The sequence below is a fragment of the Protobothrops mucrosquamatus genome, unplaced genomic scaffold (genome assembly GCF_001527695.2).
Source record: "Protobothrops mucrosquamatus isolate PMUCROS unplaced genomic scaffold, P.Mucros_1.0 scaffold3585, whole genome shotgun sequence".
Classification (NCBI taxonomy): domain Eukaryota; kingdom Metazoa; phylum Chordata; class Lepidosauria; order Squamata; family Viperidae; genus Protobothrops; species Protobothrops mucrosquamatus.
The window spans coordinates 22,256-36,319 of NW_015389550.1; the positions used below are offsets into that span (position 1 = coordinate 22,256).

Sequence of the window (14,064 nt, forward strand, 5' to 3'; positions counted from 1 at the left end):
CATAAGAACATGGGGTGGCCCTATACAGTATATCGGATAAACCAATAACTAAAATTTCTGTGAGAAAAATGATTGTCTAGATTTACTTTACTTAAATGACAGCTATTGTATCTTGTTTTGTAATAAATTTTCCTGCGTCTCACTTTATCACTGGGAATGCTAGTGATGTCTGTTTATGGAATTCAAGTGATCAAACCATGGCAGTTTTAAAAAGTTATCACTGTATAACTATCTCTTTGACATCCGGGACTTGGCCCTATTTTATCAACAGATCTGCTATGTTTCCTACATTAAAAGCCACAAGGCTCATTTGCTGAGATGGAACTATAATTTTGACGCTTATTCCTATGATGAATTTACAGCAGATGACAATCCCTGTTTTGATCGTCATGGCAAGTAGAAGCATTTATATTTTAGATCAATTTAGGATTGCAAAAAACAAACAAAAAAGAATCCAACTTCCCTACATTGTTGATCTCATAATTACATTCTTGAATTACTGTTATGTTTAGTCCTTTTAAAAATGTATGTGCTTTTATTGCTTTTAGTCAGTCTCTCTCTTTTTGTCTCTCTCATGTATTAAATAAAACTCCCTTTTTATGATCCTGTAATCCCTTAATTCGGGATAGAGTCAGGGCAACTGGATGGAGCTGAGCGTTTACTGGCCAGACGCCCTTCCTGATGCCACATGGAGTTTACAGCAGATATTTTTTTTATTTTTGTGCCCTAGGAGAGAAATATCTACTACCCAGGATTGAACTCTTAACCTTCTGAGTTGGAGGTGAGTATCTTCACTACTAGGCCACCACACTTCTCTCTCTCCCCCTCCCCCTTTCCCTCCTTCCCTCCCTCTCTCTTATATTAAATACTGTACATAAACAAAAAGAAGCCTCTAATTTTGATGGTCCTTGTTAGTCACCAGCCTATCCTCTATTCATTTTGAAAAAATGTAGAATACCCAGGATTTCATTAATTCTTTCCTTCTGAAAAGAAACAGCAAAAATGATCATCCCAAATTAAAATGTACAGCCTTGATATTTCCACCCTCTAATCTGCTTAGTTCTAAGTTATAAAAAGGCACATTTAAATAACTGCATACTGTACATACTTGAGGATAAGCTGAAAATTTTAGATGCCAAAATAATTTCAAAAGCTTGGTTCAGTTTATCTGCAAATGGGCTTATCTGCAATTATATGCAGCAATATTTTTAAAATGTGCCCATATTTCCCATATATGTTCATGTAAAAATTCATCCATGGATAATTCAACCCTTGGATTTTTAACCATAAATGTATGGCTTGGATAATTTGTGGGGGGCACATTTTTCATGGTAATTGGGTTAAAAAACCCAATGGATTTATCCACAAGTATATATGGTATATAGAATACAAAGCCATGTATTTTTTCACCACCTACCCCAGTTAGTGCATATAGATTTAAGTACATGGATAGTAGGGAATGAGATTGTTAAGCAGGAAGAAATGGCCATCAGACTAAAGTTATATCTTCCTGATGATTACTTGATAACTGCCTCCCTCTTTCTCACACACTTGTGACACAACTTTCTTTTGAATTGATCTTGGGAATGAGTCTCACGGTTAAGAATAGAAGCTTTGTTTTTCCAGTTTCCATGCTGGACATTGGTGATAATTTTGTATTGTGTATGCTGATATCCTAAACCAGAGACAGAATCTGATGATATGCATCCTTTAGAAGTTGCCACAGTGTTTTCCTTTGAATTCTGGAAGTCACTTGTTACCATAGTGATTCACTTTGTTTCCCTACTCGCCAGTATGGAAGTCATGGTGTTCCTGCTTTCAAATTCATTATTTTTATTTACTGACTTCTTGTGTGCCTTTTCATATTAGTAATGGATGATGCATTTTCATTAGTCCCAGGTAACCTAAACAACTATGGATGTTTTATGCTTAGTTGTTTTTTATTTGATTTATGTGTTTTATTCATTGCGTCCTGCTATTGTATTGATGTTTGTATTGTATTAGCTGCTCAGAGTCATTTATGTAAGGTGGGTGTTCATATAAATCAATCAATCAGATAGATAGATAGATAGATAGATAGANAGAGAGAGAGAGAGAGAGAGAGAGAGAGAGAGAGAGAGAGAGAGAGAGAGAGAGAGAGAGAGAGAGAGAGAGAGAATAGTAGTAGTACTACTTATTACATCACATTTTCAAGGACCAGTGAATCTTGGCTTAATTTTAAAAGCAGATGTAAAATGAAAATTGTTTACTCAGTAGAGTGGAGAAACTGGTCCTCAATATATGAATTATGGGTTTTGACAGCCCCCCTTTCATTAGAATAATCAGTAATGAGTGATGATGGAATCTCAGCAACATCTAGGGGAAATGCATTCTCCTCATCCTGTTTTACTACTACTGCCTCCCATGTGGTAAATTTTAGAATCTTCCCTATACAATAGGGATATCTAAGATCTGAAAAGACTCTGCCCAAGATCAGTAATTTCTTTCTCCTAAATAATAAACAACATGTGTTCCTAATTGTGAGATGATGAATTTGGATAACCTATCTAGGAAAATTAATGGGTTCAGGTCTTAAGAAATATAGAATACACATCATTATTTTTCATGTATTTATTAGATTTTTATCTGCCTTTATTACTAATAAAGGAGAATATTTGTAGCTCAGGGTTGAAATGAAGGATACTTGGTCCTGATGTTGCCTAGTTTGGGTAATGGAACATCTGGAAGAAAACAACCAAGGGAAAAAAAGGGGAAAAAAAAACAATCAACTTAGTGGTGATGATGTACAGAATGTGTTGTCATTTCATTCTCGGTTGCTCGTTTCCTCTCTAATAAAACTGTCTGAATTTTTTACTAGATACAAAGGATGGCAACATTTCTTTACCTTTAAAAAATCATTTCACTTTCTCCAGTAAACAATAACATTCATTAGCAGTTGAGGAAGCATATTGCAACTGAAACTTCAGTTAAACGTTATTCTTCAATTGCCAGATTTGTCAAGTTTTTTGCATTGTTTTTGTTTTTCTGTCATGACTTTCGCCTTCATATACAGTATCTCCTCCAAGCCCACCTCTAGAAATTTCTGTCTGCAATTTTTCAAAATGCTGAGCTGCAAGTTTATAAGAAAAGCAATGCATAAAAATATCAGAAAAAAAGCAAAAATCGAACACTGCATTTTATTTCAGCCTTCTTATTTCATTTGATGAAATGTTCTTGCCTATTTTGATGTGCTTTTGGTCTTAGCTTCTGTATCTGTGAGTAAAGTTTTAGCCACAGGATATGACTTTACTCATTTTGTGGCCTTTACTCCCCCTCCTTAACTATAGACATGCAGTCTGTATGAAGTAGCACTGAGGCTGAGTTTATGCCTTGCCAAGAGCAGAGTCCAAACAAGCAGACTTTGTATAAATTGAGTGTGACACCTTTCACAATGAATCTAAAAGACAGCCGACTTCCGGATAAAGTTTGTCCATTAAATGTGAACTGCTGAAACATCCTTGTTCAAGACTGATACATATTTTGCCAAGGACTGTAAAAAAGTATAAGCAGAATGCATGTAAATTAGGGCTGTAAAAAGACTCTGAAAATATACTGTGCTTGAAGAATGCTTTTAGCAAAGATACTTTCCCTTCAGAGGTGACTCATGAAACATTTTCTCCCAGTTCTTCAAAACAAAGCAAAACTGCTATGAGCCTTTGCATTGTCTCTGGGGCCTCCTCCGCCATATCCTGAAACTAGACATGAACAAGAAAGAACATCTAGCAGCTACAAGGCAGATGAAGCATCTTGATACGTATACATATAATCTTGATATATGTTGTGGCAGGAACAGCTAATGGTAGTCACTTTGAAAAGCACTGCTTCCTGCAAATGTTATAAAACTTAGTCAAGAAACTGAACAAAAAGAATGACAGATCCTTTATGATAGTTGGTACTTATTCTTTTTCAAAAAAGACATTTGAATGGATATTGCCTTTTTTGTCATCCCAATTAAATTAAACAGAATTTAGGTGCATTAGGAAGTCAGATTGTTCTTGTTGTTTTGCCATTTGGAGATCAGTTGTTTTCATTCACACAGTTTGTGAGCCCATGGACAAAAAGCACCCTGCCATTCTTTAGCTGCCAAAAAGAAACCCACTTTTGGTATCATCTCTTAAATATTTTATATAAATTACATATATGATTTATATTCCTTTTTTATACTGCTTGGATTGGCAGAGATTATTCTTGCTTCTCCAGGCACTACCCCTGTAGAAATATTTCAGAAAACCATCATATAATTTCTTTAATACATTCGGAAATTTTCTTTGGCAAGAATATTCCTCTGATTTGAATGGAATATTATTTGGATTGCAAGTAGCAAAATTACATGAAGGGTGATAGATTGAATAAACATGAGACAAAGCGGCAAAGAATCTGCTTAATTGAAGCCAATTGTGCTTTAAAATTTAGTCTCCGTTGCACTCTGAGTTCCCGCTCTTTTTTAGAGAGTTTGTGGTAATAGCTATAAAGCATTAATAATTCACTGGACAGTCTTTAAAACGCTGCTTTGTCTCAGCTTGGAGAGCAAGCAATAGCATCTGGCTGACTTGGGGCCCAGCTGTTAAACAATGTTGACCCTAATTATTGCTTTAATAGAAGATCAGCAAAGAATCTCAGAGATCTGGGATAAAAAAAAGTATTTTTTCAGTGAAATTAAATCTTTTCGCACATCCTGAAAAGGAAACAATGACAAACCACTTCTGTGTTGTTGCCAAGAAACTACATGGAATTGTCCGGGAAGTACTTGGGAGTCAAACTTGGCTTGAGGGAGATTTTACACATCATGGAAAAATGTAAGGCCGTTGGAGAAGAGAAGGCTTTAACCGGAGAACTATTGAATGCTGGCATAGCACATTAACTAAATCAGGCACTCCATTCCACGTTAGATAATCATAGAATAAAAATGAATATGGTCCTGGAAACATTGTTGTTTTATGGTTTTAGGTGGCCTCATTTATTTATCCTTTGATCTGATCTGAAAGGGAAGAATACAACGAGGATTGACTGATTTTGGCTTCTGGGTAATGGAATTCTGGCATAAGATATGTTCCGTTTCACTAGGACTAGGCAAAATGTGCTTGGCTGAAATATACTCAGCTTAATCAGGACTACTCTAAATAGACTCAGGGATAGATGAGTGGGACAAAGCCATTCATTCTTAAGTAGCGGTGAAGGAAATAGGTAGCTGTAGTAGTCTGTTGAATTGATTAATAAAAAATCAAGAACACTGGGATATAAATGTCTGTGGAGATTCTCAGCCATCTAGGTAATAGTTGCCCCAAAGGTGCTTCAAGGAAAAACAAAGTCCAGTTGTCTTTTGAAAAAGCACCTTTGGGATTGGGTCATAAAATTCATAGCCTTTGTGGTCTCTGTAGTGATGATTAGAGTATGGACAATAAAGCCAGAAGATAGCTTAAATTCTTACACAAAGAAGTTACGTATGACTTAATAGTAATAAACTGGGACCTAATGAGACGAATTCCATGACTAGAATACACCATTCAGAAGATACAATTTGTTCAAGCTGGAATAGAATGGAAGGAATGGAAGTAACAAAAGAGAAGCTGAACAGTATATTAAGAATATTGCCAGCTGATCAGAAATCTAAATGAATGAGCTTGGCAATGCTGTAGAGCACATGCAGTTAAAATAAATGGAGGAAAAATAAAAGCAATACTGAAACTCAGAGCCAAAGCCCTCTGAATGCCTCCCTAGTTTTGCTAGTGCTACATGCAGTTCAGTACATGATGTAAAATTAAACCATTGTAGATATATGGTCATAACTAATTTCCTTCAGACATACTATAAAACTATGGTTAACTGAGCACACCATTCTATTTTAAATATGGAAAGAAGTATTAGAAAAGAGCAGTTAATCTGGCTAGATGTGGTTTGCTGATGTTGTAACTCCTTTTAAAGTTAAAATATCTTAGCTATGCTTTCCTCTTATTAGTGTATAATAAGAAGGCAGTCTGGAAAAATGAGTAATAATTTTTGCTGCAAGCTTTGTTTTAAACTGGCACATAAACATTATTTTTGAAAATTATTGGCTTCACAGTTATGTTGTAGTAACTGTAAGTCTTGTACAAAATATGATGTGTTCTTTTATCTAGGACTGTTTATCTCATGGTAAAATCTACTTTCCCAGCCAGATTATCTTTAATGTGTCTTAATAAGTTTGTTTCTCCTAGTAAAACCTTACATACAGCCATTTTAACTCACAGTATTTTCAAATGGTATCAGCTCAGAGAAGACTATTTCTAACAAATCTTTACATTTTCTCAAATCTATTTTTAATGTCACGATAAAGAACACTGAAACCTTTTCACTTTTTAAAAAATTCTACTTTATTTCTCAAGTGGATGAGGATTTGCTTCCGGAAACCAGATACAATCCAACTGCAATTACCACATTTGCACATAATGAGAATGCTGAGCTTCAATTAAAAATATGTTTAAGAAATGTGGATGTACATATTTAGTATAATTTGTTCAATGAGCCAATGCAAGCATTTGGGGAAAACATTTAAAGTAAATTTTAAAAAATCCAATCCAAACAAAACAAAACTAAAAATGTATCTACTTAGCTGCAAATTACATTTTCAGAGTGTCTTAATTGATTCAGGAAGCCAAATAGAAACAGTTACAATAAAAAGCTTTAAGGCAATTTGAAAATAATAATGCATTTATTAAAAAATAAGTCTCCAACTCTTTCCTCCTAAATATACAACAAAACAATGTTGGTCATCCTTTAGGAGACAGTACACATTATATTGCACTACATCTTTGCAATATAGTTGATACTGGTATTCTGTACTTTTGTGCTACATTTTGGAGTCATACCTGGAGCTCATTATGAATGCAGAGAGATCAATGATATATGTTGTCATTATGAGATCATGATTAATTCTCATTGCTTACTTTTATTATAAATAGAGCTTTTGTTGTGAGAACATACAATCTCTCATTTGTTGCTTGGAAACCCAAAAAAGGATCATGTGTTTCCAGAGTTGCTACCAACTGCTTAGCAAGCTGATTAACTTGTCTGCCTTCCTTTCGATTGTAGAGAACAGTTGTTAGAGGACTTGGCTGGCGATAGATGAACACTCTTCGCAGGCACTCACAAAGGGCAGAATATGAGTGGTCTGGTGCAGAAGCCATGAATTTCTTGTCTTGCTTGGATGCCTGCACATAACCTGAAACACACATAGCCAACAAAAGCAAGTAATTATTATTATTTTTATCTCACAGACCAGTTGTTATTGTGTGACCTTATGCTCTCTTGTTTTATGCAGTATAAGATGTGTTATGGGGCACAACTTTTTCTCTGAGATTCAACTGGATAAATGTGCACAGCTTTGTATCCTCAGGGCTAGACTACTGTTAATAGAATAGATTTGGGATGTTTTGGGAAACTACAAAGACACACAGCTATGGCAAACATGCTAAGAGGACAGCACATGAAAAATACTTCAGGGGAACACCGTGTCTGGATTGGTTCTCCAGAGCTTTTCAGTGCAGCATTTGAACTCTATGAAATGTTGCTCTCATTCTAATTCAAAGTAAATATCAAATGAAACTGAGTTTCTAAAGCTTAAAGAATTACACGGACTATCTTTGACACATCTATTTAAGCCCTTTAATTGTGCAGTTGGCAAGATATTTCTAATCTTTCATTATACATGAGGAGAGTGAAGCAATATTTTCCTTGGAACCTATTACTGGAACAGATTATCACCAAAGTGTTACATTGTATGCCATATTGCAACAAACTAATAAACTAAGAGGAAAATGTTGCTAGTTTTTAATCAAACTCTTAAGATAAAGCCAAAACAAAAAGGGCAGATTTTTTTCTATCTATTTGCAACTTAACAAAAATCCTGGACATTTTAGTTTTTTCCCCAAATAGCATCTTTAAGCTTTGAAACTATACACTGACAGATTCCTATCTTCACTTTTCCAGGCAATATCAACAGACATTAATTTTCTTCTTTTACAGACCAGACTTGTTTGTTTATTGGTATAAATGCTTCCATTTCTCTTTGCAATGCATACACATAATGCAAGGAATTTTATAGCAGAAGCAAAGCACAATTTAAAATGACTGAAAGATGTGGGCGTCAATGAAAATGTACACAGAGGCAATAATAAAAACACAATAAAAACTTCATACCAGAGAGAAGGTGGAATTAACATCTAAAATTTAAGCTGTCTTTTAGAGGATATCAGATTCTCTGGTATAAATGGCTGTTTGCCAGGATGCTATAACTATCACAAATAACTTTTGCTGACTAGAATCTGTTGAAGTTAACTCAGCATAAAGATTTTGGAAACACCAGGTAAGTTTCTTCAGGAAGATTTCATTTAATTTGGGCTTTTATCCTCAACTGGATATGGAGATGGCCCACACTTGTAGCAATGAACAAATGTATTCTCTTTATATTCTCCCTAACACTTCAGAAGTTTTCTTCTCTAAAGCTAGTTTCTAATTCTGAAAAATATAGATTTGATGAGACAACACTTCAATTGCTATACTGATCTCTTTTATCACAAGTTTGCTATTTTCTGAGATAGTGATTCCCAAGACTCAGCACCAAACAAATTTTAATGGGAAACTTTGCAATATGAACACAGATGACTGAACTAAGTGGGAAAGCGCCTCAGAATATTGTTCAATCAGAGTCTTCCCTTACCTAATGCATTGAAGGTAGAAATGTGCTCCCACTTGTCTTGCTGATCTGGGCGGGGCTGCCAGAGAAGAGCATCAACATCATGGCGTAAGGAGAAGCACGGCATTTCCTTAGGATCTACCACTGTTGAGAAAAGATACTGATTGCTTCCAAGGTTTACCTGCAGGATTAGGAAAAGCAATCTTATTTATTTCCAAAGATTCCAGAAAGTATTAACTGACTACACAGAACACAACAATATCAGTAAAAAAAAAAAATAGTTGAGCGGTCCAAATCTCTGTATATTGCATTTTCCAGTCCAGTTCTGATCTGCTCTAAAGGATTAGGATTTGGGGATTGGAGGATCAGCACACACTATATAAAACTGATATTATTCAGTTGTGCTCCCTGACTCAGTATGGCATACTGTTTTTAATGCTGGCTCTACAGATTCTGATCTTTATTTGGTGATGAATCTTATTGGGTAAACACAGAGTAATTTATTCATTTTATAACCTTTTCCAATATAAGTAATATTCAGGATGATTAACAAGGTTTTTTTTAAAAAACAAAACAAAACCAAACCAGTACAAGTTAAACAAAAGTAAGTTTTTCACTATTACTTGCTGTGCAGTCTTATATTTCAAAAGACTTATACCAAGAAAAACTTTTTGGAGGCATCATTGTGAGAATTTTATGTGGGATGTCTATATAGGTTGTGGAATTCTGTGGGTTATACTTAAGCTGGAATAAAGATTGCTATTTAAAGCCTATGAACCTTGGAATGGCTATGTTCCTTTAGAAAGGCAGCTTTTATCTGTCTTCCCCCAGACCTATAAATGACATTAGCACATTGTAAAATAAAAGTCTGCTGCATACATTTAAACAGCAATAACAATTAGGATGGTTGATACGCCAAACCATTAAAGCTGCTGTTTCCAACAGAAGCAAAAAACCCCAACTATTTTTATGCCAATTTAAACACATAACTATTTTTTTTCAGACTTTGAATGGAATCCAAATAAATAAATCACTCTATTTTGCATATGGAAAAGGTTATAAGCTGGTCAAAAAAGCTCCAGAGGCTACACATTCAACATCATTCATTGTAACTTGTAAGAAAAACAGTTGCCTCATTGCTGAAAACCAAGGTTCAGAATTTGTAATCAAGAACAGTTAATCAACTTCTTAATCCAGTATCATCTTTCCTGAAATACTTAATTTTACAATGAATTTTGCCCATTACTACAGATGCCTAGGTCTCTCAGTAAATATGCTCTGAGTAGCAAGATGCCAATTACAAACACTCCATGGCATTTTTGTCCTTGCAGCTGAAGCTCTCGTTCTATATGAAACCCAGGAAAGTTCTTTGTACCATAGAAGGATGCAACTTTGGTTTTAAAACTCTCAAGGGATTGAAAATGGGATCTTTTTCATAGTTACTCTATGGCCATTTCACACAAATTGGAGTTTTGAAACATGGTTTGTCACATTATAAGGACAGCATATTACCTCCTAGGTACTTATTTAGCTTTGCTGAGTTCAATAGTTTCATACCAATGTTTTAAATAAATCGAAATCAAAAGGTACATATCTTAGCAGAGGATAAACCATGCTCCAGATTTTTTTTAAAAAATAGAAACTTTAATTAGAAGTTCTTAATTCATAGTTTTTAGCACCTGCAAAATAGATAACAGCTGCTTACAGATAATATTCTACATCTTCTGAACTGCTAAATTATTTATAGGCAATCAAAAATTAGCAATATTTATATTTACGTTAAGACTGTAAGAAAGCCTTACTGGATTAGATCAAAACCAATATTTCTTCAACATTTTGATTCTCACAGTGGCCAAATGTTTATGGGTTCTGACAAGCAGGCAGTGCAGACATCTCTCCCCCCCTCCCAATCCTTGCTATTATTTCCTGCTACTATCTGGAATCCTGAACCCCCATTACAGAGGTAACATTAAGCTTTCCAATGTAGTAACTCTTAATAGATCTGTCCTCTATGCATTTATACAATCTGATTTTAAGACCATCCAAGTTACTATGTAGGTGATAATGCATTCTCTCTCCTTGGTTGGAGAACAGATTTGACCCTTTTGTCTATTCTCATTCATTAATCTGCCTCACTACATAAATTCTGATCCTGATGCCATTTTCTTCAAGGAGTGCTTGACTTTTCATACATTGCTTGATCCCCTTTTTGCCTGTAGGAAAGGTTTATGAAACCCTTTTAGAATTCTGATTGTTTTCTTCTGCATTGTTCCATCTTTTACTATATACTTTTACAAATGCCACAAATACTGTAGACAGTATTCCAAATGTGGACACATCACAGAACTATACAGAGGCATTAAATGTTAGCTTTTAATTCAATCCCCTTTCTAGTGATCCCTATAATAGATTTTTGTCAAAATCTTCAGTGAGGTGTTCACCATGATTTCCAGACCACTTTCTGATTAATTACAGATGCCCCAGACCCCATCAGTCTCATCAGATGTGTGGGTGGAGGATGGAGGATTGTCTCAATGTGTATCGCTTTATATCTATTTAAATAACTGCATCTGTCATTTCTAAACATTCATCTAGTTTGCACTGAGTCATTTAGCTCTGTTCACAATCAGGGTTTTTTTGGTAAAACTTTCCTAAATAGTTTTTAAAGCATTATCTAAAGTACATACCTGGATTTCTTATTAGCTAATCCTAAATTCAGATTATTTATGAACAAGTTCAAAAGCAATGGACCTAACATAGATCATTTTTTATACTGCCTTCATTACTTTATCAATAACACAAGGCAGAGAACATACGTAACACTTGTTCTTCCTATTTTCTCTGGGGCTGAGAGAGAATAATTGGCCCAAAGTCATTCAGCTGGCTTTCATGGCATTAGAACTCATAGTCTTGCAAAATTCTACCTCTAACTCTCTTCCACTGAGAAAAAAATGTCCATTTATTCCTTTGTTTTGTTGACCCAATCATCAATTCCCAAAAGAACAGGTCCTCTTATCCCATGACCAACAAATCTATTCAAAAATCTTTTTTTTTTTAAAAAAAAGAATTTTTATTATTTTCAAGTATAACAAAATATAAACATAAACTTGATGCATATAAATACAGAATATCAGTACACAAAAGAAAAGATACTTTACGGATGATCCCGGCTGCCCCCTCTCCGCTTCCCCCTCTTTCACATACCACCTTCCTCCCACTAAACTCTCAACCACTCCACCTTCCTCCTTCCACTCCCTACTTCCCAACCTCTTTCTCAAGCACCAGCCGGAATCTTTGATGAGAAACTTATCAATGACTGTTTAAAAATTCAGAGATAGCGCCAACATTTATGTGGTTCTCAACACTCTCAAAGTACTCTAAAAGTTTGGTGTAGCAGAATTTAACTGAGTAGTACTTATGCTGCTTTCCTCTTGATAAGGTTTGTTCTTCTATATGCTTAAATACTGTTTCCTTGTTCCTCATTTCTATCAATTTGTCAGGAATATGTTAAGCTGATTGGTCTATAATTTCTCAAGTATCTCCTGTGTCCTTTTTAAAACGCTGTACAGTTTGTAATTATAGTCTTATCCACATGAAGTAAATCAACAACAAAGAATCTCCAGACAGAAGAGAATTTCCATGTTATCGGAATGAAAAATTTAATGCAAATGTAAAATGTCCTTTCCATCTGAAAATTCTTTTAACTTTTTCAAAAAAGAACAGATAAGGTAGTAATTATATATATATATTACAAATTCCATTTTGTTCTGACAAATAAAATCCACATGACAATATGCAAAAGGTCAGCTTACATGGCTGAATAATTAAGTGATAAACAAAATAAATATCACTGCAATTTAATGTGGTTCACTACACCAAGGTATAATTTTAAATATCATACTTTTTTTCTACCCTAGTAACAAAAGCAATTGAATAAAAGTTGCATTAAAGCTAAAAAAAAAAAAAGGTCACATAGGGCAATCACATGGTGACGCTTCCAACAACTGTGTGAGATTTGCCTAACTACTGCAACTGGAGCTACCCATAGAAAGGCAAACTGGCTTGAGAGCAAGTTTAGTATAATGGTTAAGGTATCTGGCTAGATCAGGGGTAGGCAACCTTGGCTCTTTTATGACTCGTGGACTTCAACTCCCAGAATTCCTGAGCCAGCCATGCTGGCTCAGGAATTCTGGGAGTTGAAGTCCACGAGTCATAAAAGAGCCAAGGTTGCCTACCCCTGGGCTAGATAGAAACTGGGAGATGTTCTTGTCCCACCTAAGGCACAAGGCCATATGGTTGATCTTGGGCTAATCACACTCTCTCAGCTATAAGAAAGAGACAATGACAAGCCACTTCGGAAGAACCATGCCAAGAAAACTGCAGAGCTTGCCCAGGTAATCATTGACACCAGAAACAGAATAAGAGAGTTGGGAGGGATCTTGAAGGTCTTCTAGTCTAATCCCCTGCTCAAGCAGGAAACCCTATATCATTTCAGACAAATACTTGTCCAATCTCTTCTTAAAAACCTGCACTGATGGAGCACCCACAACATCTGGAGGCAAGCAATTAGTTGCTCTAACTGTCAGGAAATTTCTCCTTCATTGTAGGTTAGTTCTCACTTTGATTTATTTCCATCCACTGCTTCTTGTCCTGCCTTCAGACCCTTTGGAGAATAGGTTGACCCCCCTTCTTCTTTGTGGCAGCCCCTTAGATATTGGAACACTGCTATTATGTTGACCCCTAGTCAACACAACTGAACGGAAGAAAAAAAGACAATATGAAACATGATGCTACGTTAGGCTTGCTGTATTTACACAGTATTCTTGTCACCAAGTCTCTTGCACAAAACTTTATTGTTCCTAATGAGACTATAGATGATGGCTTACAAATTCATTCCTTTGGGATATTAAAGAACAAAAACCAACAATGAAACAATGTGGTATCAATTTTACCAACAAATACGTAATTGCACTATGTTTTTGTTTCAACAAACTAGTATTCACAGCAGCTTAAATGTCTGATAATTATAATGAAGTGCTTCTAGTCTACTCATTGTCAAAAAAGAACTTAATTCAACTTCAGGATTCAGAAAAAACAACAACAAGCTTATATTATTTCAACAGCTGTTGTGAAAATGAGATTTTCAGTATTGCAATATTTTCACGAATCATTTGAGGATGCAATATACTGTAAGTGAGCATGTATATTTTTTGTGAAAAGCAAGATGCTAGAAGTGTTATGTTTTGCTGAACACATAATGGGACTGTTTGGAATGGTTCTGACAATCTCTAATGTTGCTTACTAGTTTATAAATTTCATTTGTTTTTTTTGTTTTTTTAAATCCTCAATTTTTT

The 14,064-nt window shown here is 35.1% G+C and overlaps 1 protein-coding gene across 1 annotated transcript in view; it reads right to left on the minus strand.

Moving 5' to 3' along the window:
* Nucleotides 1–6,385: 6,385 nt before the first annotated feature.
* The window catches only part of NUDCD1 (NudC domain containing 1), a 30,371-nt gene continuing 22,692 nt past the window's right edge, over nt 6,386–14,064 (minus strand). Inside the window, exons 9-10 of the mRNA XM_015827270.1 lie at nt 8,735–8,891; nt 6,386–7,237 (exon numbers count right to left, since the gene is read on the minus strand). Coding sequence (XP_015682756.1) covers nt 6,945–7,237; nt 8,735–8,891 — 450 coding nt within the window. The 3' untranslated portion in view covers nt 6,386–6,944. The remainder of the gene's footprint in view (nt 7,238–8,734; nt 8,892–14,064) is intronic.